This window comes from Candoia aspera, chromosome 2 (assembly GCF_035149785.1).
Source record: "Candoia aspera isolate rCanAsp1 chromosome 2, rCanAsp1.hap2, whole genome shotgun sequence".
In the NCBI taxonomy this organism is placed as follows: Eukaryota; Metazoa; Chordata; class Lepidosauria; order Squamata; family Boidae; genus Candoia; species Candoia aspera.
Genome location: NC_086154.1, coordinates 136,458,134 through 136,480,088, shown reverse-complemented (window position 1 = coordinate 136,480,088; position 21,955 = coordinate 136,458,134). Strand labels below are relative to the sequence as shown.

Below are 21,955 nucleotides of genomic sequence, written 5' to 3'. Positions count from 1 at the left end.
GGAGGAGCCATTTCAGGACTGAAACTAAGCAGCAGCTGCAAATAAAACCCATTGAGTTCGAAGCCTTTTAGGGCGAGGAAACCAACATCTGCTTGTAACTGTAATGGATTATTGCTCAGTGGCATTTTCCCCCCAAATAAGTCTTAATCTACTTGTTTTAACCACATTTCCTATCTACCAACTCAGTTTACAGATCACCAATTATCATACTTTAAATGAAGATACAGTAAAACATCAATTCAGCAGACTTGTGAGGCAATGGACAAATTTTTCTTTTGCTTCACCCACAGGTAACAGACAAAAGCCCATTTCTGAAGCAGTCTGGACAATTGACACAATTCACACCATTCGTGTCACGCAAATGGTGTAAATTGATGGAAATGTTGTAGTTTTGGAGGTAACAGATACCCCTTCCCCTCTAGTCCATTACATTGAGGTTTTCCTGTAATGACCATTCATGCAGCAGTTTACAAATGAAGGCATTGCTATAGCAAGAACAGGGTGAGAATGGCTAGTAGGAGAAGCATGTATCATGCAGCGCACGTATTTGCGTATGTGGTGGACAGAGTTCTCAATGCAGATGTGCTTACTTGTCTCTGTATGTATAATACTACAGCAAGACACCAATGGGAGCTAAGTAATCAGGTTAAGCAATGAGGGTTAAGCAAAGGCTCTTCGGAATCTGCCTGCCCAACTATTTGCCAAGTTTTCCCTACTTCTGGCATCTTAATCGCTAGATTTTGATGTAATGGGATAAAAGATACATAGGAGATGACCAAGTGGAGAGAATTAGAGTACTGTCACTTTCTCTTGGACACGGGGAACATTGAAGGGCTTCTGAGATCTCCTGAATAGCATGTCCTTAGCTGGCAATTGACCAATTGTTGCAAGCTCTGTTGCTATCCCTCTTCTCCTCCTCCTCTTCCTCGTATAGCAATTTTCAAGGGGCCTAATCTCTGTCTTCTCCCAAATGCTCTTCCTTATTTGCTGCTGCCACAAAAAGAAAAAAAACAGAGAGAAATATTCCCACCCACCTGCAATCCAACTCTGGAGAGCTATCACAAGAAGGAATAATCAGTCACTGTTATTACATCTTCTTACATTGTCACATACTTACAAGTTACAATCCAAGAGATTACAACAGCTGCACAGGGCCAATAATATCAGCTCTGGCACTTCCACATCTCCCCCCACTTCCCCCCACCGAACCTTTCTAACCCCAAATCTGGGGCTTGCACAAGAGGCTCTCCCAGAAACTTGTGCTGAACTGCCAGCCCCAAAAGCATAAATTACATTCAGTGTTGACAGGCCAATGCCCCCTCTCTTCTTCTGACCCTCACGGCTGGATTCAAAAGTGCTTGGAAGCCATGGTGCGCAGTAGGTTCCCTTCCCAACAGCCTGGCGTGCTAATCCAGCACCGCTTGTCGCACTGGAAGCAGCAGCAGCAGCAACGTGGGCGTCGCTGTCCTCTTGGCACCAGGCCTTTGGGGTTCCATCTCACAGCTAAGGGGCATGGATCTCGTGCAACACAATCGCCAGTACGTACATTCAAGAACTTGTTCGGATTCAGAAGGGCAAGAAAGCCCGAGGTGTCGTAAGAGGTGATGTGGCCTGGCTGGGCTTGTGCCCTTGCCCACATGTCCAGCTCTAGTGGTACAAACCAGCGGCCAGAGGAATAAGATCAGGCTGGATTTGACCGGAGGTCAGTGGGATGGAGCCAGCTATTGTAGTGGCTGTTCCAGCCCAGATCTGTCCACACTGGGGAGGGAGGATTAATTGCATTACCCTGATCACAGATTTGAAATAAAGCCTGAGACCACATCACTCATCACAACCACACAGATGCCCCTGCCACAACAGTGGAGACGAGGCCTGTAAACACTTGCACCAGGAGAGCTGCCAAACTAGGAACAGAAGAAAGAGTGGGAAGGATTTTATCCTCCTCAAAATGAAGCAATAAACTAGAACAAAAGTCAGAAAGGGGAGGTAATACTGGGAGGAGTGAAGAAAGGAGCTTTTTACAAATGTTCCTTCATTTCTTTTTTTAAAAAAGGACTCTTCTTTTAACAGCCGGGCTCTACGTTACTTTGGAAGAACTCTCCCTTGGCTGCTCAGTATGTAGCTTCAGGAGGATGTTCAGCATCCATAAAAGATGGCCTTGTGGAATTCCTCAGAGATGCCCCGAGTTTGCCTCACTGCAGTTGAGCCCCCTTCTGGGCCTGGAACCAGCTGCCTCAACCTTTTGCTACCTCCTCTGAATGATTTGTAAGAGTGAAAAGATTTCTAGGAGGAGGCACCCCCTGGGGCCTTCAAAGGAGTGTAAGACATACAGCTATTTCAGTGCAAAGATCAGGCACCAGACCTGAGGAAAGTTAGCAGAAGGAATGTGTTTCAGTGCGGCTTGAAGAAGGAGTGTGCTTGGTGTTTCTGAGTGATGGCAGGGTGATCCTGAGTCTAGGTCTAAGGGGGTCTGGCAAGGCAATAGGTGGAGACTGCTGCTAACTGGTCTTGGCCTACTACATCTAGCCCCTCCACCCCGACTTGGACAGGTTGGGGGTGTGGGATGCGAGTGGCTACCACAGCAGCCTCATGACATTTCAAATAAAAATGCTTCACAAAACAGGCATTAGGAGCTGTGTCTGCTAAATAAAGGTAAGTTCTCTCTGTTGGATAAAGGAAAATGCTCAAAAGAGTCAGTAGGTGGTTTTACTGCCTGGGTAGTTAGGACTCTGTGTTTTATATTAGATACTCCTAACTTTCCTCCTCCACTCTTGCTCAGCTCTTTGAGACCTGGGGAGGATCTGTATTATAGAAGAGAAAACCCAATTTGCCAAAACAGCATGGGAAACCAAATAATGGAGACAGGTTTCTCCATGAAATATATGTTTTCCACATGCCCATCCGCACTGGTGGGGCTGGACTTGAGCAAGCATCTTCACACACGTTCTAGTACACGCTCCTTCTTAGAAGATGGAGGCTGGCCTACAGCCCCTCTAGTGTGCCACAGCTCAAGTGCATTCACTAGCCCAGTACCCTGACACAAGGAGGAGAGGGGTTCACTTAAGCCAAGTGACACCAAGGTTCTCTCTTGAACCTTCTTCCCTCAGTGCTATTGTCATGACAAACTCTCTTGGACCCTTCAACACTTCCCCCATATTGTCATATTTTGGGGGTCCACGGAAGCGGTTAGTTCAGTTTAGTCACCAACCACTTCAGTGATGCTGATTTACATTCTGCCTTCAATGCTTCTTACAAATCCAGAAGGAAAAGGGGAGCCAACCCCATGTAAACACTTGTCCCTCTCATTTCCCAAAGTCTTAACTGGGAAGACAATAACATCAGCCCAGGCCCTAATTCTTCACTCCAAATACTGGAACGCATTGCTCTTGGTTCTCTGTAGGCTTCTCTGATGACCTGTCTGGAGAGATGGCTGTTGCCCAGGACGACAGCAGAGCAGCTCAAGGCCTGGCAGTAGAAAGAGCTGTGAGACAATGAGGTGGTCTTGGTGATGGCAGCCTATGCCAAGCAGAACCACTGAAGTTGGGCTCTGGATGGTAACTACCACCTCCTGTGCATGACAGAAGTCATGATCCATGCTCCTTGGCATTACAGTCCAGATGCCAGAGGGGAGTGGGATCTCCTTAAGGAGAGGAGGCATCAGTCACTGCACCCTTGTTGGCACCATTGGGATGGGGAAGAGGCTCCCCCTGGCACACTACACCAGGGCAGTTCGGGCCTCGGTCCTTCCCATGCTGGCACTGCTGCTTTTCCGGCGCAGGCCTGGGGTGGCAATAGTGCTGTAGCCTTCGTTTGGGCAACCATGTTGCATTAGGATGTCAATGCATTCTTGGCTTCCTGCTCGGCGAGCGTAGAAGAGTGCTGTGTGCCCCACAGCATCATGGGCCTTAACGTCAGCACCATACTGTGGGAGAAAGAATGAGTGAATAGTATTAGGAACTCCAAAACCCAAACCTGTCTTCTGCTCTTGTATAGGCATGACTGGGACTCATCTGGAAGCTGGAAACCTAGAGCTTCAGTAGGGACTGGAGTATGTTGTAGCCACTGACTCCCTTAAAACGTGGGAGGGAGTTACTCTCTTCCTCAGCCCTTGTTTCTTTTGGTACTTTTTCTATATTTTCCCCAAACTACACATTGTTGACTAGTTCAGCCCTAGGAAGAACACAATGGCAAATCATTTCTGAAAATGTTGCCAAGAAAACTTTGTGGACTTGTCCATGTGGTCACCAGGGGTCAAGACTGACTCAAAGACAGGGGAACCCCCCCCCCAAAGCCCAACCACTTGATTTCTCCACCTTGTTCCAGATTTCCCTAGCTCCACCAGTATCAGGCTTTCAGTGGTTTCAAAAACACAGTGAAATCTCTCTCCAAAATTTCCACCCAGTGCTATTGCTGATTCCCACTTCTGACAAGCAATGGTTTTTCTATACCTCCAGAAGAAGCCTAATTACTTTCCACTGGAGGAACAGCATAAGTTGTTTGTTCTAATGCAGCTAGGCTGTAGGCTAGGGATGACCTCTGCTTTTTATGTGACGTGCTGATTTCTGGAAAAGCACATGCATTGTTCAGTTTTAAATAGTCAAGGAGAAATATAAAGTAAATCTTCTGTTAAGCAGAGGTGATTTTGGACTGAGATAGTTACTGCTATAGTCTCCTAGGGCCCTGGGAATAAGATATGGCTACTTTGACTGGAGCTTCTATTCAGTTCCCCAGGCACAAGGGTCTTCCTTCAGTTGCTATATGATGCCTCTTAGTGAGAGATGAGGGGGGAATTGAGACTTCTGCATGCAAAGCATGTGCTGTACTTCTAAGTTCTGCTTCAACCCTGTTGCACAGCTTAAAGCTTTGGGCATATGTTGGGTTTTTGCATGTTGTAAATGGATCCAATTCATTTACCAGTCCAAAGAACTATGTTCAAGCTACTGCCAACCTCCAACATCTGCATGAAGCAAGAACATTTAAAATCATTGTACGAAGTTTAAAAGATACCATTTAATGCATACATACTGAAATACGTATGCATTACATTCTGAGAAATTAATGTTCTGACAGTCAGTCCTAGGCTATCTCTCCTTATGCCAACTTCCTCCATGACACACCTTCCCTCTTTATTCTTTTAGAATTAAGGAGAATCATTAAAGATAACTTCTGCTCTCCTTGGACTTAAAGTGTGTCCACTGCCAAGAACTTACCCAGACCAGAAGCTGGGTGATGACCACATGTGAAAGGTCACATGCCACATGCAGAGCGGTGCGTCGGTCCTTGTCCCCAGTAGGAGCATTGATCTGTTCCTTGGAACTGTGGGCCAGCAAGAGCAGCACAGCCCCCAGGTTTTGGTCCAAGACAGCCTGGAACAGTTGGCACCCAAGGGACAGTTCAGAGTTGGGTAGCGGTGCCAGGAATAGTCGTTGCTCATATTTGGCTCGAATCCAAGATTCTCGCTCTTCCCTGGGAAAGGAAGAAAGAGCCTGCTAGCTGGGATCACAATAGCAGAGTCTCTAAGCTCAGAGACAGCCTGCTATGAAAAACAGATCAGGCAAGCAAAACGTGGTGGGTTCTTGTGCAGAGAGATCATCCAAGGGATGGAAGAACAAGATAAGCATGAAGAGGAGGAGCAAAATTCTGACATCCAAGGCAGTTATATGGACCTTGTAAGCACTGGCACATTCAGTGACAGTCAGGAGACCAGGCTCTTTCTCCTGTTTTAATGAAGCGAAATGACCAGCACAAGAAGAAAGCTGCAAATGCCCCATTCCCGCTCAGACCTACATTTAAAACTACATTCTCTAAATTGCCCTCTACCCACCTTCCCACTAAAGCATGTCACCCCCCTTCCCATTCCAGGTGGCTCCTCTGATGTTTCCTGCTTGCATGGCCTTGGGGTAGCCGATGCAATAAGTCCCCAGCCATAACAATTCAGTTTGCACTTCAAACTGGCACCCCCTCCCATCTGGCGACACGAAGTCTGTTCGCACCAATAAGAGAATGATGGAAAATACTCCGATAAGGGGGTTCTGTGAACCTTTGATTGGAGAGTCTGACAGACCTCTTCTGACCTAAGAGCTAGGATGCTTCTCAGTCCCATCTTGGAATGGGTATAGATGTCAACCGGTGGGACTCCTCTTTCCCAAAGCTCCCCCCACCTTAGCATAGTTTCTTCCTCTCAGCAGAGAGAGGTACAGAGTGATTACTGTCTGCCTGGAGAGATTATAGAATGAAAGTTATAATCCTGCCCAGAGTTAACCATTTTGAGTCCTGTTAACTCCAACGGGGCATTATGCATTCCCTCCCCCACACCAAATCAGCAACACTGCAGTGTGCCCAACTTTAGCTACATCATGCATTTTAGCAGGAATTTAACTTGTCAGCAGGAATGCGTGGACCCAAAGTGTGCCATGGTGCTTACTCCCAAGTAAGTAGGCAGAGTATGACTGCCTAAGCCCCCAAGCCTGCGCTTTCACTACATTATGTGACTCTTTGCACTTACCGTGATGACTCGCAGGTGGGTTTCCGGCGCCCCTGTGTGCACTTCTCCCAGACACTGTTGGCTGTTTCATTACCAATGGAGGTGAGCACCAGTGTGAGCTCCAGGGGCCAGTCATCCAAGTCAAGGGAGCGCACACGAGATAGATGGGTGCCCAGGTTCCGGTGGATGCCGGAACATTCGATGCAGATCAGTGCCCCCAGGTTCAGGCTGGCCCAGGTTGGATCTGCAGCAAGGAAATTGGACCAGTTAGAAAGTGGGATGAGGGGAGGGGTTATTCCGAGCTAAAGGAATGTTCTGATGCGCTAAGTCACACACAGCCCAAGTTAGGATGAGAGGGAGATTGTAACTAGCTGAGGGGGATTCGCAATGTGGTCAAGGGAAAACCCCAGCCTCCTTGGGAGTAAGCCTTATCAGGGAGTATTTTCAGATTTGGGCTTGGGGGGGTGATCTTTTATAGAGGAAGGAAAAGGAAAGACAAAGGAGAGAAAGAGAGAATGCAAGTTGGCCAGTGAAAGGGAAGGGTGGAAGTGTCGGCCCTCCCAGGTAAACCAGACAAGAAACACAACAAGATGAGCTAATTCTACTTTATTGTAAGGCTACATTAACAGAATCTTGCAAGAACAAACCTCCCACCTCCCTATTATTTACTGCCTGAGTAATTCGGGCAGGCCCATCCTCAGTTTCTGTGGCTGTTATCTGCTGCAGGCTCCTTTCCCTTTTATCTCCTTGTTCCCTAGGTAGCGTCTCTTCCCGCATCTTCCAAGGTCACCCTCACATTCCACCATAGGAAGGGACTCTGCAGTGAGACTTGTCTCCTGAGCCCCATAAATTCCCCGACCTTTTAAAGAGGCCCAGCCTTGAAACAGCTTCCTTCCCCAATGGAGAATCAAGCTGCTCCCTTGAAAAGGAGTGCCACCTGAGAAGCCAAGGAGCCAGCTGTTGTCAAGGAGAAGGGCCACTGAATCATCCTCTGCTGAGGCTGGCATGTCTACTGGGGAGGGAGAGACCAAAGGACAGAAACGTCTGCACTCAGGATGGCTTATCTCTTTAGCTGGACATTTTCATTTGATGTAATAATTGTCAGACTGAAGCTTCAAAGGAGGCGTTTTCTTTTTAAAGCCCTGTCCCTTAAAGGAGCAGGTGGAAATAAATCCCTCCTTTGGTGTGTCCTGCCTTTGCCTTCCTCTTCTTCTCCTCTTAACATTTAAATATTTTATGGGTAAAGTATAACAACTAGAAGATATGATGAAGCATAACCAAAAATATAACATCGCTAATATAATAAAGAATATACAAAATAGTCATTAACTGAGTGACATTTGAAGAAACTAGAGTTATTCATAAAAATATAGCTCAATAACATACAGTATTATTAAATCTAGCCCTATAGGCCATCTATTACTCCACCTTCTCAGTTTTAATATAGAATATTATTTCAGCACAATAATATTTATACAATATACTTGAATTCTTAATATTCTGCTGCCTTGGACTAAGGACTATAGATAAGTCGATATTCTGCCTTTGCCTTCTGACTGCTGTGAATGCTACCACAGCAGTAGTGAAGAAAAAAATACTATGTGTATGCATGAGAGAGACAGAGACAGAAGGAGAATAAATGACTATGGGATGGCCTCATATATTTTGGGGAGGATGGTATGTTTCTGGGAAGCCACTGAAGCCACTCATTATTGTGGCTCTTGGGATTAAAAAGGTCCATCACCCCCAGATTTAGTGGATTTTGGCCTTACAGAGAATCACTTCAAATCCTCGTTCTTTCATAAAACTATTCAGACGACTTTGGCCACCAGTTTTGCTCAGTCCAATCATCTTAATAAGAGAAAGATAAGCATGCTATCCAAATTCTTTGGAACAAGGGATTAAAAATATTTTTAATTGAGTCCAAAGTATACTTTTTATGTTGATTGAAAGCAACACTATTAGACATTGAATTAGAATTACTAATTAATTTAATACTGAGGTTTGTACAAGAAATGCACCATCCCTATTGGGTTCATTTTTGGAAACAGACAATGCGGTATGCTTAAATTCAGTAGACATGCTCCATGGTAAGCCTGTCAACCTTCCCCTATCTGGTGCCCTCTAGCTTTGTTGGACTATAGCTTCCATCATCTCCAGCCACTGACTGTGTTGACTGGAAATTCAAGAACGCCCATGATTGAAGAAGTCTGACCCACCACATACTTACTTGGTGCCCCACAATCCACACACAAGGAGTTGCCTTTGGCGTTTCGGATAGCCTGGATTGCTACTGCTTCACTCTGGCTGTCCATCCGGGCCTGTTGGGGGAGACAGAAGACATATAGATGCTAAAATGCCCACTTTTTCAGGGATTACTTCAAAGGCTGCCCTAATTCTGAATGAGGCCTTGCAAGACAGGATAAACTATGGTCTGCTATTTCTTGAAACCCATCTTCCAAACCTGTATGAAATTCTTGGATTATGTTCCATTTCCATTCCCAGCTGCAACAGGATGACCCCTGTGGATACTGTTCTTTATACTTTTCATGTTTGATGTGAAAGGAATAAATGAAAGGAGGGCTTTCTTTGTGGCAGGACCTACTCCGTGGAATACTCACTGAAGGAAACCCATTTTTCTTCTCCAACAGATTAATCAGTTTTCTTCCAATTTTTTTGTGTGCGACTGCCTTCTATTTTTCCTGCTGTTTAAATGTGTATATGAATTGCTTTGATTGTTTCAAATGTGGCTGAGCTTTAATAACCATTTGCAAATAATACTCAAACTCTTCTTACCAAGATGACAAATCTGTATCTGGGCTAAATCACTTTGGCTGAGAGAGGAGAATTCACATGACTGGGAAGGGAGGGAGGAAGGGGTATGCCATGGGGTGTGTGTGCTAGGCTCGAACTGTTCTCCCTAGAATTATGTGCAGAAATGTTTTAATAGAAGAGAATTCATTCATCTGAACCCCACAGATGAAAAACACATAGCCCAGAAACAGATTTAGCCAATCAAAAAGTGTAGTGATATTTAATATTTTGCAAATGCCCTTGTGTAATTATTGATAAATTACTGTACTCACATTTATTCTTTAATCCTTTAAAATGTTCAGTCCCTAATTCTTGTTTGGCCTGGGGATATCTAACTATCTTCCCAGCCTATTTTCTAGCTGCTCTCATGCTACTAATGTGCTCTCTGTGTGAGGAACCCCCACATTAGAGACTGCGGTCTCTCTGTGGAACTTCTTCTTTGCCTGCTTCTTCTTTCCTTCTGGCCCTTCTGGGCTTTCAAAGTTCAACCATCTTTTCCTAGGCTGGAGACTCTCTCAGGTGAAGAAAGAGACAAGTAGGATTTCTGTGCACTTTCCAGCTAGTATTTCAATAGCATTACAAGGCCTTGCCACAGAGAAGCATTTTTACATTATGGTTTCCACACTTTAATCCCCAGCTGATTAATGTTTTCTTGCTCTACCAAATGTCCATTCATCCTTCCTTGTTCCATGACATCCACTTCCTGGATATGTATGTGGTGACCACTAGAATGATATAGCATTGGAAGATAAACCCTCTGACTTGGCCTCAGTGTCAACACACTCAGATGATGCCCAGTGAGTTCATTTTTTTTTCCAATGGTCAAAATCTTTGATATAGCCAAATCTTCCAAAGATATGCATTTTCACACATTCTTGCAAGATTCTGGCTATTTTTAAATTTAAAAATTAGTTTTTCTTGCCTCTGGGATTCATAGTATCAGATGGAATCATAGGAAGGTACCTCTTGCTTGACAAGGTTGTAATCCCTGATCTGGTCCAAGACCCCACTGATTCTAGAAATACACAAGAAAGAAACTCTTCTTTCCTCTAAGTATTGGCTTTTCTATACAGCCTTTGGCTGATCCCTCTTAAATAGTACTTCCAAAAGTAATCAACGATGTACATTGACATGTGCTCATCTTGTTCCATGGCTTCTCCTTCCACTTATAGTCACAGCAGGTGTCTGACTGTATTGCCTCTGTAACTCTTCAAGGTGGCATACACATGGTGTGGTGGTAAAAGGTAACCCCCCCATATACACATGTGAGCTGCATTCACTACCAATCTATGAGATGCTCCTCCTCCCTACATGTGGACTGCTTAAAGTGCCCTTGTAAGATAACATTCACAGCAAGCTGAAGTGACCCTGGCTGGTGACGGGGGGAAGAATCGGTCAGGAACCTGTGGCCCTGATGAGAATGGAAATGGTAGAAGCTGAAATAGAGGGAACTAATACTGGGTCAGCATCTGATAATGAGCCTGCATATGAAAACATGTGTAATGAGCCTGCATATGAGAATATGTGTATGTGTGCTGAAACCTGTATTCAACGTCCTTGTCAGAAGTGATATACTTTTACCCAATGACATGTTTTTGTAATTTTTGAAAACAGCTGTATGCTTTATGATTTCCTTGCTTGCTTTTGTAATCTCTTAACACAACTATATGTTTTCTGATTGATTTCCATGTATCCTTGAAGATAACTGTATGATTTGTGATTTCCTTGTATGAGCTTGACCTGGAGTAGGGATGCAGGAGACCAGCTGCGGCCAGTCTGATAAGGTGGGTCACGGCTTGGGCAGCTGACAGGACATACAAGATTGATAAGTTTATGATAAGTTTGTTCTTGATCTGTTCCCAAAATTGCTGAAATTGTAAGAAACAGATGTGAGCTGATTGTATTTCTTTTGTCTCAAGATAGTATAAAAGCAGGGGTCTGTGGTTTGCTCTGGGCTCTCCCCCTTAGTGGAGAGTCTCCACGTATCTCAGAGCTCTGAAATAAAATGGATATAAAAAGTCTGATTTTCGTCTTGGTGTTTTGTTTGCTTCGCACCAAGTCCCGAACCTGGCACCTTGGGTCTATTGGCTCGACCCAAACAGCCCAGTAAATCATTTACATTCACTGACCATATCTCAGAGACAGGATAGGCATGTGGCCTAGTAGGAAGGGATAAATAATAAGATGGTCACCCAGACAGGTTTATCAAAAACACTCCAATGTCATGCTTTGTCTGCCTTTTTCTTTGTTTTGTTTTTGCAATGTAGCAGGCCAAGGGTACATAAGCTCTGGTTTTGCCTTTGCTCAGGGCTGCTGTCATGCGCTGCCTACCTCTGAATAATGCTCAGACACTGGTTCGGTGGAACAGGCTCTGGTTTATTCACAGCGCAGGTACAGCATCGGAAAAAAGCTGAGAGTGACAGGAGCGCGCCGGTGCGGGGTTTAAATACCCCGCGCCGGTCAGCGCCCCCTCACTCGCGGTCACGTCACCCCCCTTTGTCCAACACATTGACCTGCCGGTGGGTGAGGGGTTGCGAGGCCCCGCTGGCGTTCCGGGATCGCCCATCATCGGTTTCTCTATTCCTCCGGTGATTGCTGTCAGCTGGGCGATCTCCGTTGTATTAGCGCTAATGGCTTGGGTGTGCTCCGCGATCCGTTTAGCTATTGTTTCTTGACCTTCAGTCGTTGTGAGTTGATGGCTACTTATCTTGAGCCCCTTCCCCTGTTTCCTTGCTATTGTCATGTGTGCCATTGCGCTGATGACTTCAGCTCAACGGCACTCATGACATACTGCCCCCTGTCCGAATAGTGCTCCCCCCCGGTTTTCTGGTTTTTTTTTTTTTTTTCGTGGAGCTGTCAAACGGAACTTTTTTTTTTTTTTTTTAAATTTTCCCGCCGGAGTAGTTCTCACCCCTCCCTTTGCTCCTCCCTCTACCACGTGCCTTCCCAGGGTGTGTCCTTAGTACGCATGCCCAGGTCACGCCCTGGCGTGCGCATGCTCCGGCCACACCCTGTTTGTTTGGCTCAGTTCGGCGAGGAGAGAGGCGTGGCTGGTCGGGTGCTTATCAGCTCCAGGTAGGGCCCTTCTTTTTTATTTAAAGTGCGTCGCCTTTGTTATTTGTGCTCCTGGGCGTTGCCCCCAGGTTGCCCTGTTGACTTGCTTGCCACTCCCCCGTGGGCCCGGGGCGGGGGGAGGGTGCTGGCGAACGCTTGTTACTGCCTCGTGGGCCCGGGGCGGGGGGAGTGAGTCCCGGGGGGGGGAGGTCCACCCAAGTCGCGGGCTTGGGGGGGCCCTTTCCCTTGGGGCACGGTAGGCGGGGGGGCCCCCGCGGGGGAGGGGTTTTGCAGGGGACGGCTTGCTAACCTTGGTTTTGGCTTGTCGGGGTATACCCGGTGAAAAGCCCGGGTCAGGTCAGGCGCGTTAACGTTGTGCGCCGCCACCCATTCCGGGTGGGGGAAGTGTTTCCACCTGACCAAATAGTGTAGAGTTCCTCGTTGCTTGCGGGAGTCGAGTATGTCCCTTACGTCAAAGTGATGTTGCCCGTCGATCATCACCGGTGAGGGCTGTGGCGTGCTTGGGTGCCATTGAGAGGTGGTTGCCGGTTTCAGGAGGCTGGTGTGAAACACCGGGTGGAGTCTCCGTAGGTTGTGTGGCAGGTCCAAGCGTATTGCCACCGGGTTCACTATTTGCGTGACTCGGAACGGCCCGATGTACTTAGGCCCCAGTTTTTTCGAGGGTTGGGGTGACTTTAGGAATTTGGTGGATAGGTAGACCATATCCCCCGCCTGGAACGTCGGTTGTTGGCGCCGGTGCTTGTCGGCCTGCTCTTTGTAGGCCGCCTGTGCATCCTTCAGCGCCGCCGTGATTATTGGCCATGATTCCGCGATCTTCCGTCCCCAGTCGCTAGCGTCCACCTGGGGTTCCGGGGGTTGAGGTAGCTCCGGTATGGGGACGAAGTCACGCCCCGAGACTACCTTGAACGGAGTTTTCCCCGTGCTCGTGTGGACGGCGTTGTTGTATGCGACTTCGGCGAACGGGAGCAGTTCAGCCCAGTCGTCTTGGTGATAGTTGGTATATGAGCGTATGAATTGCTCTAGGGTGGCATTGAGGACCTCTGTGGCTCCGTCCGTCTGGGGGTGCCAGGCAGTGGATAGGGCCTGTTGGGTCCCCGTCAGCTTTAGGAAGGCCCGCCAGAATTTAGAGGTGAACTGTGTGCCCCTGTCGGTCACCACACGTGCGGGACATCCGTGTAGCCTGTACACGTGGATGAGGAAGAGTTTGGCTAGTTGTTGTGCGGACGGGACCGACGTGCAGGGGATGAAGTGGGCCTGTTTTGAGAAGTAATCCTTCACCACCCAGATGGCCGTTTTCTTCTGGCTGGGTGGGAGGTCCACTATAAAATCCATAGAGATTTCCTCCCATGGGCGGGAGGGTTCTGCCACCCGTTGTAATAGCCCCGCGGATTTGCCTGGTGCCCGTTTGGCCCTAGCGCACGTTGGGCAGGACGCTACGTATGCTTTCACGTCTCGCCTGAGTGCGGGCCACCAGAATTGACGCCGTGTTAGGTGTAGGGTCTTGAGGAACCCAAAGTGTCCCGCTTGCTTGGCGTCGTGTGACCTATGCAAGATCGCTTGGCGTTGCGAGTCCGGGACATAGATTCTGCCTTCCCCCCATGCCAGGTCCTGTGCCATCGTTACCTTGTCGGGGTTTGCCAGGAACCAGGGGTCGGTTTTGAGGGCGGCAGCGATGTCCGTGCGTATTCCCCCTGGTAGTTGCGGTTGGCTTCGTCTGGACGCCGGTTGTCCCGCCGTCGGTTGCGCCGTAGAGTCGAGCTGTCTCCGAGCGCCGCTTCGGGTGGTCACGGCCATCCCCAGTTGTGAGGCGGATAGGACCGTCCCAATGGTGTCTGGGGCGGGCTCTTCGTCTTGGGGCAGTCAGGAGAGGGCGTCGGCCAGGAAGTTCTTTTTGCCCGGCATGAACTTCAGCTGGAAATTAAAGCGGCTGAAGAATTGGGCCCATCGGACCTGTTTTGGGCTGAGGCGTCTGGGCGTTCGGAGGGCCTCGAGGTTCCGGTGGTCGGTCCAGACCTCGAATGGTTGGGTGGCTCCCTCGAGTAGGTGTCGCCATGTTTCTAGCGCCGATTTTACCACGAAGGCTTCTTTCTCCCAGACGTGCCATCGCCTTTCTGTCTCGGAAAACTTCCTCGACAGGTAGGCGCATGGTTTCAGGAGTCCCGTGGGGTCCTTTTGGAGTAGGATGGCCCCCAGGGAGAAGTCTGAGGCGTCGGCTTGGACCACGAACGGCCGTTCTGGGTCCGGGTGCGCGAGGATTGGCTCCGTGGTGAACAGCGCTTTCAGCTTGTTGAATGCGGTCTGGCACGCGGGAGTCCAATTCAATACTGTGCCCGGGTTCTTGGCGCGTCGGGTGTCCCCCACCCCTTTGGTTTTGAGGAGGTCCGTTAGGGGGAGGGCTATTTCTGCGAACCCCCGGGCGAATGACCTGTAAAAATTCGCGAAGCCGAGGAAGCTCTGGAGTTGGCGTCTGTTGCGGGGGCGCTCCCAGTTTAGCACCGCCTCGACTTTTGCGGGGTCCATTTCTATGCCGTCCCCGGAGATTCGGTACCCCAGGTAGTCTAGGCGCGCTTTATGAAATTCGCACTTTGTAGGTTTGGCATAGAGCTGCGCCCTTCTGAGCTTGTCGAGGACTTGCCTGACTAGGGTCACATGTTCCTCGTGCGTTTTAGTGTAGATAAGGACGTCGTCTATGTAGACAAGGACCCCTTTGAACAGGTGTTCATGCAGTACCTCATTGATGAGCTGCATAAACACCCCAGGGGCCCCCGCGAGTCCGAACGGCAGCACTTTGTACTGGAAGGCGCCTAGGGGGCAGTTGAACGCAGTCTTCCATTCGTCCCCCTCCCTGATTCGGATGCGATAGTACGCCTCGCGAAGGTCCAATTTGGAAAAGACTTTGCCCGTGGACAGGTGGGCGAGCATGTCCTTCACCAGGGGTAAGGGGTATTTGTTGGACAGGGAAGCCGCGTTTAGGCCCCGGTAGTCGGTGCAGAGCCGTAGGGTGCCGTCTTTCTTCTCCCGGAATAAGACGGGGGCTCCGACCGGTGAGCATGCTGGCTCTATGAATCCCCTGTCTAGGTTTTTATCGATGAACTCCCGGAGGGTTGCCATCTCCTTCGGGGTCATCGAGTAGATCTTCGGTCTAGGTAAGGGGACGTCGGGCAGCAGGTCGATCCGGCAATCCGTCTTGCGGTGGGGGGGTAGTTGGTCAGCTTCCGCCTCTCCGAAGACCTCGGAGAAGTCGGCGTATTGTTCCGGTAGGTCTGCTATGGTAGCGGCGTTGTCCTGTGTAGTCGCCTCCGCTCGTCCCACAGTGGGGTTGGTTCTGCCCGCTGGAACTGGTGCCCGATACTCGCCGTCGCCAAATGTGAAGGTGCGGGTCTCCCAGTTGATGCGCGGGTTGTTTGTCGCGAGCCATGGCATTCCCAGGACTGCAATGGGCCGTCCGATGTGAGTGACGACGAACGATGTGCGTTCGGTGTGAGTGCCCATTTGCAGGGTGACTGGCTCGGTTTGCATCGTAGCTGGTTTCCCTCCCGCTGTAGAGCCGTCCAGCTGGTGGAATGCCAACGGCGTGGGGAGGGGGAAGCAGCGGAGGTCGAGTTTGGCGACTAAGTCGGGGTGGATGAGGTTTTTTGAGCACCCCGAGTCCACTAGTGCCGCGGCCGTGGTGGCTCCGTTGCCGGCAGAGAGTTTAATTGCCGCCATTATTACGGAGCTTTCGCCGTTCCGTCGAGGTGGTCCGCGCTGCTGTCCCACCGCCTGCCTCGCAACGCGTTTCAGGGCAGGCGGGGAGCTTTTCCCGCCGGCTGGTCTGGGTCTACGTTGTCCTCTTCCCCCCAGTAGGCGTCCCAGCCTTCCTCTGGTGTCGCTGTGGCTACGGTCATTCGGCGGTGAGGGGGCGGCACCGGGTTAGGTGGTTTGGGGCTAATTTTCGGGGTGGGTTTAGGCGCACTGGTCGGCAGTCGGTTGGCGAAGCAATCCGCCGTCTTGTGCCCTAGTTTGCCACACCTCCCGCAGGGCTCCCGATTGAATTTCTTCTTTGGGTATGTGGGGCCGGCCATCCCCACGTGTGGTGCGGGTACCTTTTTGCAGGTATAGTTCGTGTCTTCCGTGGTTGTCATGAGGAAGGTGCGGTGCGCGTGTTCGGCTTTCCCCGCGAGGTGGATCCACCCGTGTAGCGTTTCTGGGTCGTCGCGGTAGAGGGCCCATTGGAGTACGTCGCGGTTGAGCCCCCTTTTGAACATTTCCAGCAGGGTGGTCTCGTACCAGTCGCTGACCTTCCCCGCGAGGGCTTTGAACTCAAGGGCGTAGTCTGGGACAGTGCGTGTGCCCTGTTTAAGTCTTTGGAGTGCACTTTTCGCCCTCACTTTGGCTAGTGGGTCTTCGAAGTAGTTTTTCATCTCATTGATGAAGACGGGGAAGTTGGCGAGGGCGGGGGAGCTGGACTCGTACAGTTGGACGTACCAGTCCGCCGCCCTGTCTTGTAATTTGATCGCCACGGCGGCGATTTTGTCTGCTTCGGAGTCGTAGGAGTGTCCGTGCCTCCCCATGAACTCCCTGGCGTTCGTTATAAAGAACGACAGTTTCGTGGGGTTCCCATCAAAGAAGATGGGGAAGTCCTTTGGGGCCCGGGTGTTTTGCGCGGCCCTTCCTCTCGCTTCCCGGCCGGTGGTGTCGTCCGCCTGGGCCGTCTGCTGACCTTCATTTGGCCCGTGGGGGTTCGGTGCTTCGCTCGGGGTGTGGGCCTGTGCGGGGACGTCGTTGGGCGGCGCGGGGGGCATGAGCGACTGAAGCATGGTCCGGAGTTCCTCCAGTTGGGTCCGCATGGCCGCGAGTTCAGCTCGTGCTTCCTCGTCCACGGTCCGCGCCTCCGCTGGGGCCGGTTCCGTCGGTGTGTCGGCGGGGGTGGGTTGCCGGCGGGGTTCAATCTCCCTCTGCCGTTGGTCCGCTTCCTCCGCCGTCTGCTGGGTGTCTCCATCGTCCTCCGTGCTGACCGCCATTGGGCTGTCGCTCCACGCCCGTTGCTGGGGTGCGATGTGGGGCGCGGGGTCCTCCGCTGGTTTCGGAAGGTATGTTGCTCCCTCCCGCGGTCGGGTTGCCTCCGTCGCCATCTCCCCTTGGGGTTGGAGCTGAGGCTCGGGTCGGGTCGGGTGGGCGTCCATGGCTCCGGGAGTCCGCGGTGCCTCTGGCCTCGGTCGGTCCTCCTCTGTTTCTCGCCGTGCGGCTCGCCCTCCTTGTCCGCGTCGCTCCGGCTTCATTTTTCTGGTCTTCTCGCCGTCTATTCCTCCCGCGGCTCGTTGTCGTCCGGTGGGGCTCGGCGAGGCTGAGTTTATGACTCTCAGCTTTATGTCATGTGCTGCCTACCTCTGAATAATGCTCAGACACTGGTTCGGTGGAACAGGCTCTGGTTTATTCACAGCGCAGGTACAGCATCAGAAAAAAGCTGAGAGTGACAGGAGCGCGCCGGTGCGGGGTTTAAATACCCCGCGCCGGTCAGCGCCCCCTCACTCGCGGTCACGTCACCCCCCTTTGTCCAACACGTTGACCTGCCGGTGGGTGAGGGGTTGCAAGGCCCCGCTGGCGTTCCGGGATCGCCCATCATCGGTTTCTCTATTCCTCCGGTGATTGCTGTCAGCTGGGCGATCTCCGTTGTATTAGCGCTAATGGCTTGGGTGTGCTCCGCGATCCGTTTAGCTATTGTTTCTTGTCCTTCAGTCGTTGTGAGTTGATGGCTACTTATCTTGAGCCCCTTCCCCTGTTTCCTTGCTATTGTCATGTGTGCCATTGCGCTGATGACTTCAGCTCAACGGCACTCATGACAGCTGCCCACCAAGCTTCCAGTGCTTTGCTGGGAACCCAGTCTACACTGTTTTATTGTTCGCGTGCTAATAAAATTATGTTGTATCTTCAAAGTGATTTGGTTGCTTTACATGAGCCAGGTTTTGGCTGCAACAATGGATTAGGTTTATCAGACATCCGGCAAAAGGAGGACACATCCTCCGTGTTGTCCTCATGTCCTCCATCCAGCAGGCGTAGCCTTAAAATCAAATATTGTCTGGCTTTTTGGGTGTGATTTAAAAAAAAATTGGACTGTTTTCACAACAGTAGTCATTGAAACTGTTGTGTATTGTGACTTCGTAAATTGTCTGCTTCTTTCTAGCCCTCATCTGTAGACAGGCTTGACAGCCTAGATTTATGTTTTTTTAATTTATTTCCTGATTCCAGCAACTGACTTCAGTCCAGCCACTTCAAATGTGCAATCCCCATAGTCTGTAGATCACATGACCTGTCATACATGTCTATAGTGAAATTTGGAAAGTGCGTTGTCATGGATTCTATATTATTGCTAGCATATGTTCTTGAAAATAAAGATTTGTTGGAAAAATACTGCAATTGAAAAACCAGTCTTTCTGATGCCGGAAAAGTAATTTCATACACATGTAGGCCTAGGTACATTGTTTTGCAGTTTTTCACTGTAATTTTTGTCACAGATGTCAAGAAAGGTAAACGGTTAGTGTGGTCTCCTTTCCCCTATTTGTCCTCCTTTCCAATTGTCCGTGTCCTCCTTTGCCTGTTCAGATATCTGGTAACCCTAACATGGATGGTCCATTTACAAATGGCCAAAATCATATCAGCTCTATAGGCAATCAATACTAAAGGCAGGTTTCAGTCACTCTAGGGAAGGGAACAGCAGGGAGTGGGGTGGTCAGTACCTTGTTCTTGCTACTTTCACAGCACTGCAGGCTAGCCAAGATCTGGCTCTCGATTGCTTGGACCCAGGAATCTCTCTCCTCAAAGCTGTTGGCTTCAAAGTGCCAAGTCTGCCCTGTGCTGGAGACGATGATGAACTCAAAGTTCTCTTCCTCTGTGGATGTAAAATAGTGGTGCTCAGGCATAACGATAGCATTCCCTGAAGTTGGAACTGTCTTACAGCCACAAACTGGTGCTGGGGCAAAACTGGGGGCTGGGGAAGGACATTCAGAAGTTGACTGGATAAAAAAGATGCTTATTTTTCCAGCACAGACCCTTAGGGAAAGTAGTAGGGAGGTGATCTATCAGTAGTAGGGGGATGATTATCTATAGTCTATGCAGGCTAACAGTTCAATTTCATAAACAGCAAGAACCTGAAAGAGTACTACAAGGATGCTGTCCTTTCTGGGGCAAAAGTCCCACTTTTATTATTCTACCAGCATATGCCCCTTCATCAACTCACATGTTATTTACTACTTTAAAATTATTTATAGAACACCTTTAATTTGCAGAGCACTGTGCAACCCTTCTCTCTATGTGTTTGCTTACTACAGTACCGCAGGGTAAGTTGCTCATCCCTGGACTGGGGAGCTCAGTTTGTGTGTGGAACACAACACACTGTACTGTGTGTCTACGAGAGAAGGGACGCTTCAACTGCTATCTTCCCAGTCTCACATTTGCTTTGAACATGGATGAAATGTGTGGCCACTTGAGATCCAGCTGTGATGGCAAGCTCAGGAGGCAGGAAATGGGTACCTGATGACAATCAGTACAAAGGGCTGATGGCCAGGCTTGCAATTCCTCCCCAATGAAGGCTTTGACAGGAACTAGGCTGTGGTGGGGAGCAGAAACTTCTGCAAGCAAGCCCAAGCCTGGGGTCGGGTGGGGTGGGGAGTGTGCTGATCTAAGAAGCAGGGATTCTTGCAATATCAGCTTCCCTTCTCTCAGTTTTGCAGGAGAATTGAGGGCACAGAAGTGGAAATTAATTGGTTAGAATGGTAAAGGACCATGATCCATCTGAGATAAAGTTCTTAGGCATCCCTTAGATTGGAGCAAGGCGCTTGTACTCACTATATTTTGCTCCCACCATTGTCTTTGCTTTACAGTTTCCCCCCTCACTCTTCAAGATCAAAGACCACGGTGAGGCAAAAATTCAGAGTACTACTAATGTCACTGTGGAATACTAAAATATTGGGTAGTGCTGGACTAGCAGCAGGAAGATCCAGGTTCAAAACTTCACTCAGTGGTCCATGACCATTTCTTCTGGGTAGAATAATTAAGATGGCGGCAGTGGAGGGTCCTTGAAGGCTGGGGAAAGGGGCACACTTGCATCAGCTTAAAAGGGGTCAAGGGGTGTCCGCCTGCTCCCACTTCCCAACAGGTCACATGACTCTGCCACCAACAGAATAGTCTGTGAAATGTGTCAGATTTTACACACCTTGGAACTGCTACAAATGTACTACCTACTTGAGGGAGAAAACACTATGCCAGAACAGCCAGGGACGATCTAAGCTTATCTCACTCACGGGTTGGGAACATGGTGAACCCAGTGTCATGGGGACATGGCAGGATAAAGAATTCATGATCATACCATTATTAAATGCAAATGGGGAAAGGCTCTCAAGCACTCTGGGCTCTTCTTTCTGCATCCATTTGTCTTTCAAGGAACCTGCTTGTGCACTGCAAAGGATTGTGGAGCCATATGTTCTCCAGCAAACAATCTGGAAATGTGAAGTGCAAACTTCTTGGGCCTCATTGTTACATGCACATATAGGGAAAGTACACTGGGCTAGAGAACAACCATCAGATGTTGTTGTGGCTGCATATTGCAGGAGACCCTGTTAGTTCTGGACAAGCTGCCTTCCAGGGAATCTACTGATTTTTTATGGCAATTTTTATTTGCACTCTCAGGACTCGCCGGTGTGATATGATTGATCTCCCCCCATCTCCCAACCCAAGGGACTTCTGATAGAGTTTCAGAATCAGTTTAACGACTCCCATTCTGAAGGAATCCTGGGAACCTAATCATTTTGTGATACCCAGATGGGAAAAATGGAGGTGGGGCGGGGGAAGGGGAGCATTTGTACACATCCTTGTTGGGCTGGGGATGGTTAAGCCAGAAGCAAGAAGGGATATACCTGGAGCATCAGGGACAGACATCAATGCAGGGCGCACGTCACAAAGTAAGCACAACTGCATGCAACGGGTGCCATGGCACAAGAAAGAGCCCGCACCTGCCACCGCCGCTCATTACCTGTTTTATAAATATTTCTTAAACTACCAAAGGTTTTTAATTTCCACATTTTACGCTTGGCTGCAGAGGGTCCGGAGGGGAAGCAGGAAGCGAGAGGCAGAGAAAGAGAAGGGAGGAAAAGAAGAAAGGGGAGAGAGTTCAGAGGAGGAAAAGAAAAATAATAAAAAAAGCAGAGGCTATCCGAACTCCCAGACCCATGGAATAGGGGGCCAGTGGGGGGTGGGGGGGTGGATGCGTGAAGCGCTGCAAGGGACAGTGAGGGAGAAAGCTGTGAAGGGCCCGGCCCCCTCGCAGTGCGGATTCAGAGCGAAAATGATAGGCTTGGCAACAGCTGCTTAGTGCAGGCAGAGCTAAGAGAAAAGGATGGGAGTGGGTGGCTTCTCTGACCGTGGCCCAGCCCCTTCTCAGAAGGAGAGGGTGGTTCCTTTCCTTTCCTTTCTAGGGGTTGCAATAGGCAGCCTGGCCTCCCCACAGCCTTGACTAGTATGCTTCTCACCCAATTCCCCTCGTTGACTCCTAGGCTATTTCCCCCCAGTCTGGCTTGCTCAAAAAAATAATCCCTCCTTTGAATAAGC

The 21,955-nt window shown here is 49.5% G+C and overlaps 1 protein-coding gene across 1 annotated transcript in view; it reads right to left on the bottom strand.

The window, feature by feature from the left end:
• Window positions 1-2,823: 2,823 nt before the first annotated feature.
• The window catches only part of AGAP2 (ArfGAP with GTPase domain, ankyrin repeat and PH domain 2), a 151,710-nt gene continuing 132,578 nt past the window's right edge, over window positions 2,824-21,955 (bottom strand). The window contains exons 14-18 of the mRNA XM_063293803.1: window positions 19,090-19,241; window positions 8,715-8,805; window positions 6,506-6,728; window positions 5,211-5,466; window positions 2,824-3,922 (exon numbers count right to left, since the gene is read on the bottom strand). Coding sequence (XP_063149873.1) covers window positions 3,716-3,922; window positions 5,211-5,466; window positions 6,506-6,728; window positions 8,715-8,805; window positions 19,090-19,241 — 929 coding nt within the window. The 3' untranslated portion in view covers window positions 2,824-3,715. The remainder of the gene's footprint in view (window positions 3,923-5,210; window positions 5,467-6,505; window positions 6,729-8,714; window positions 8,806-19,089; window positions 19,242-21,955) is intronic.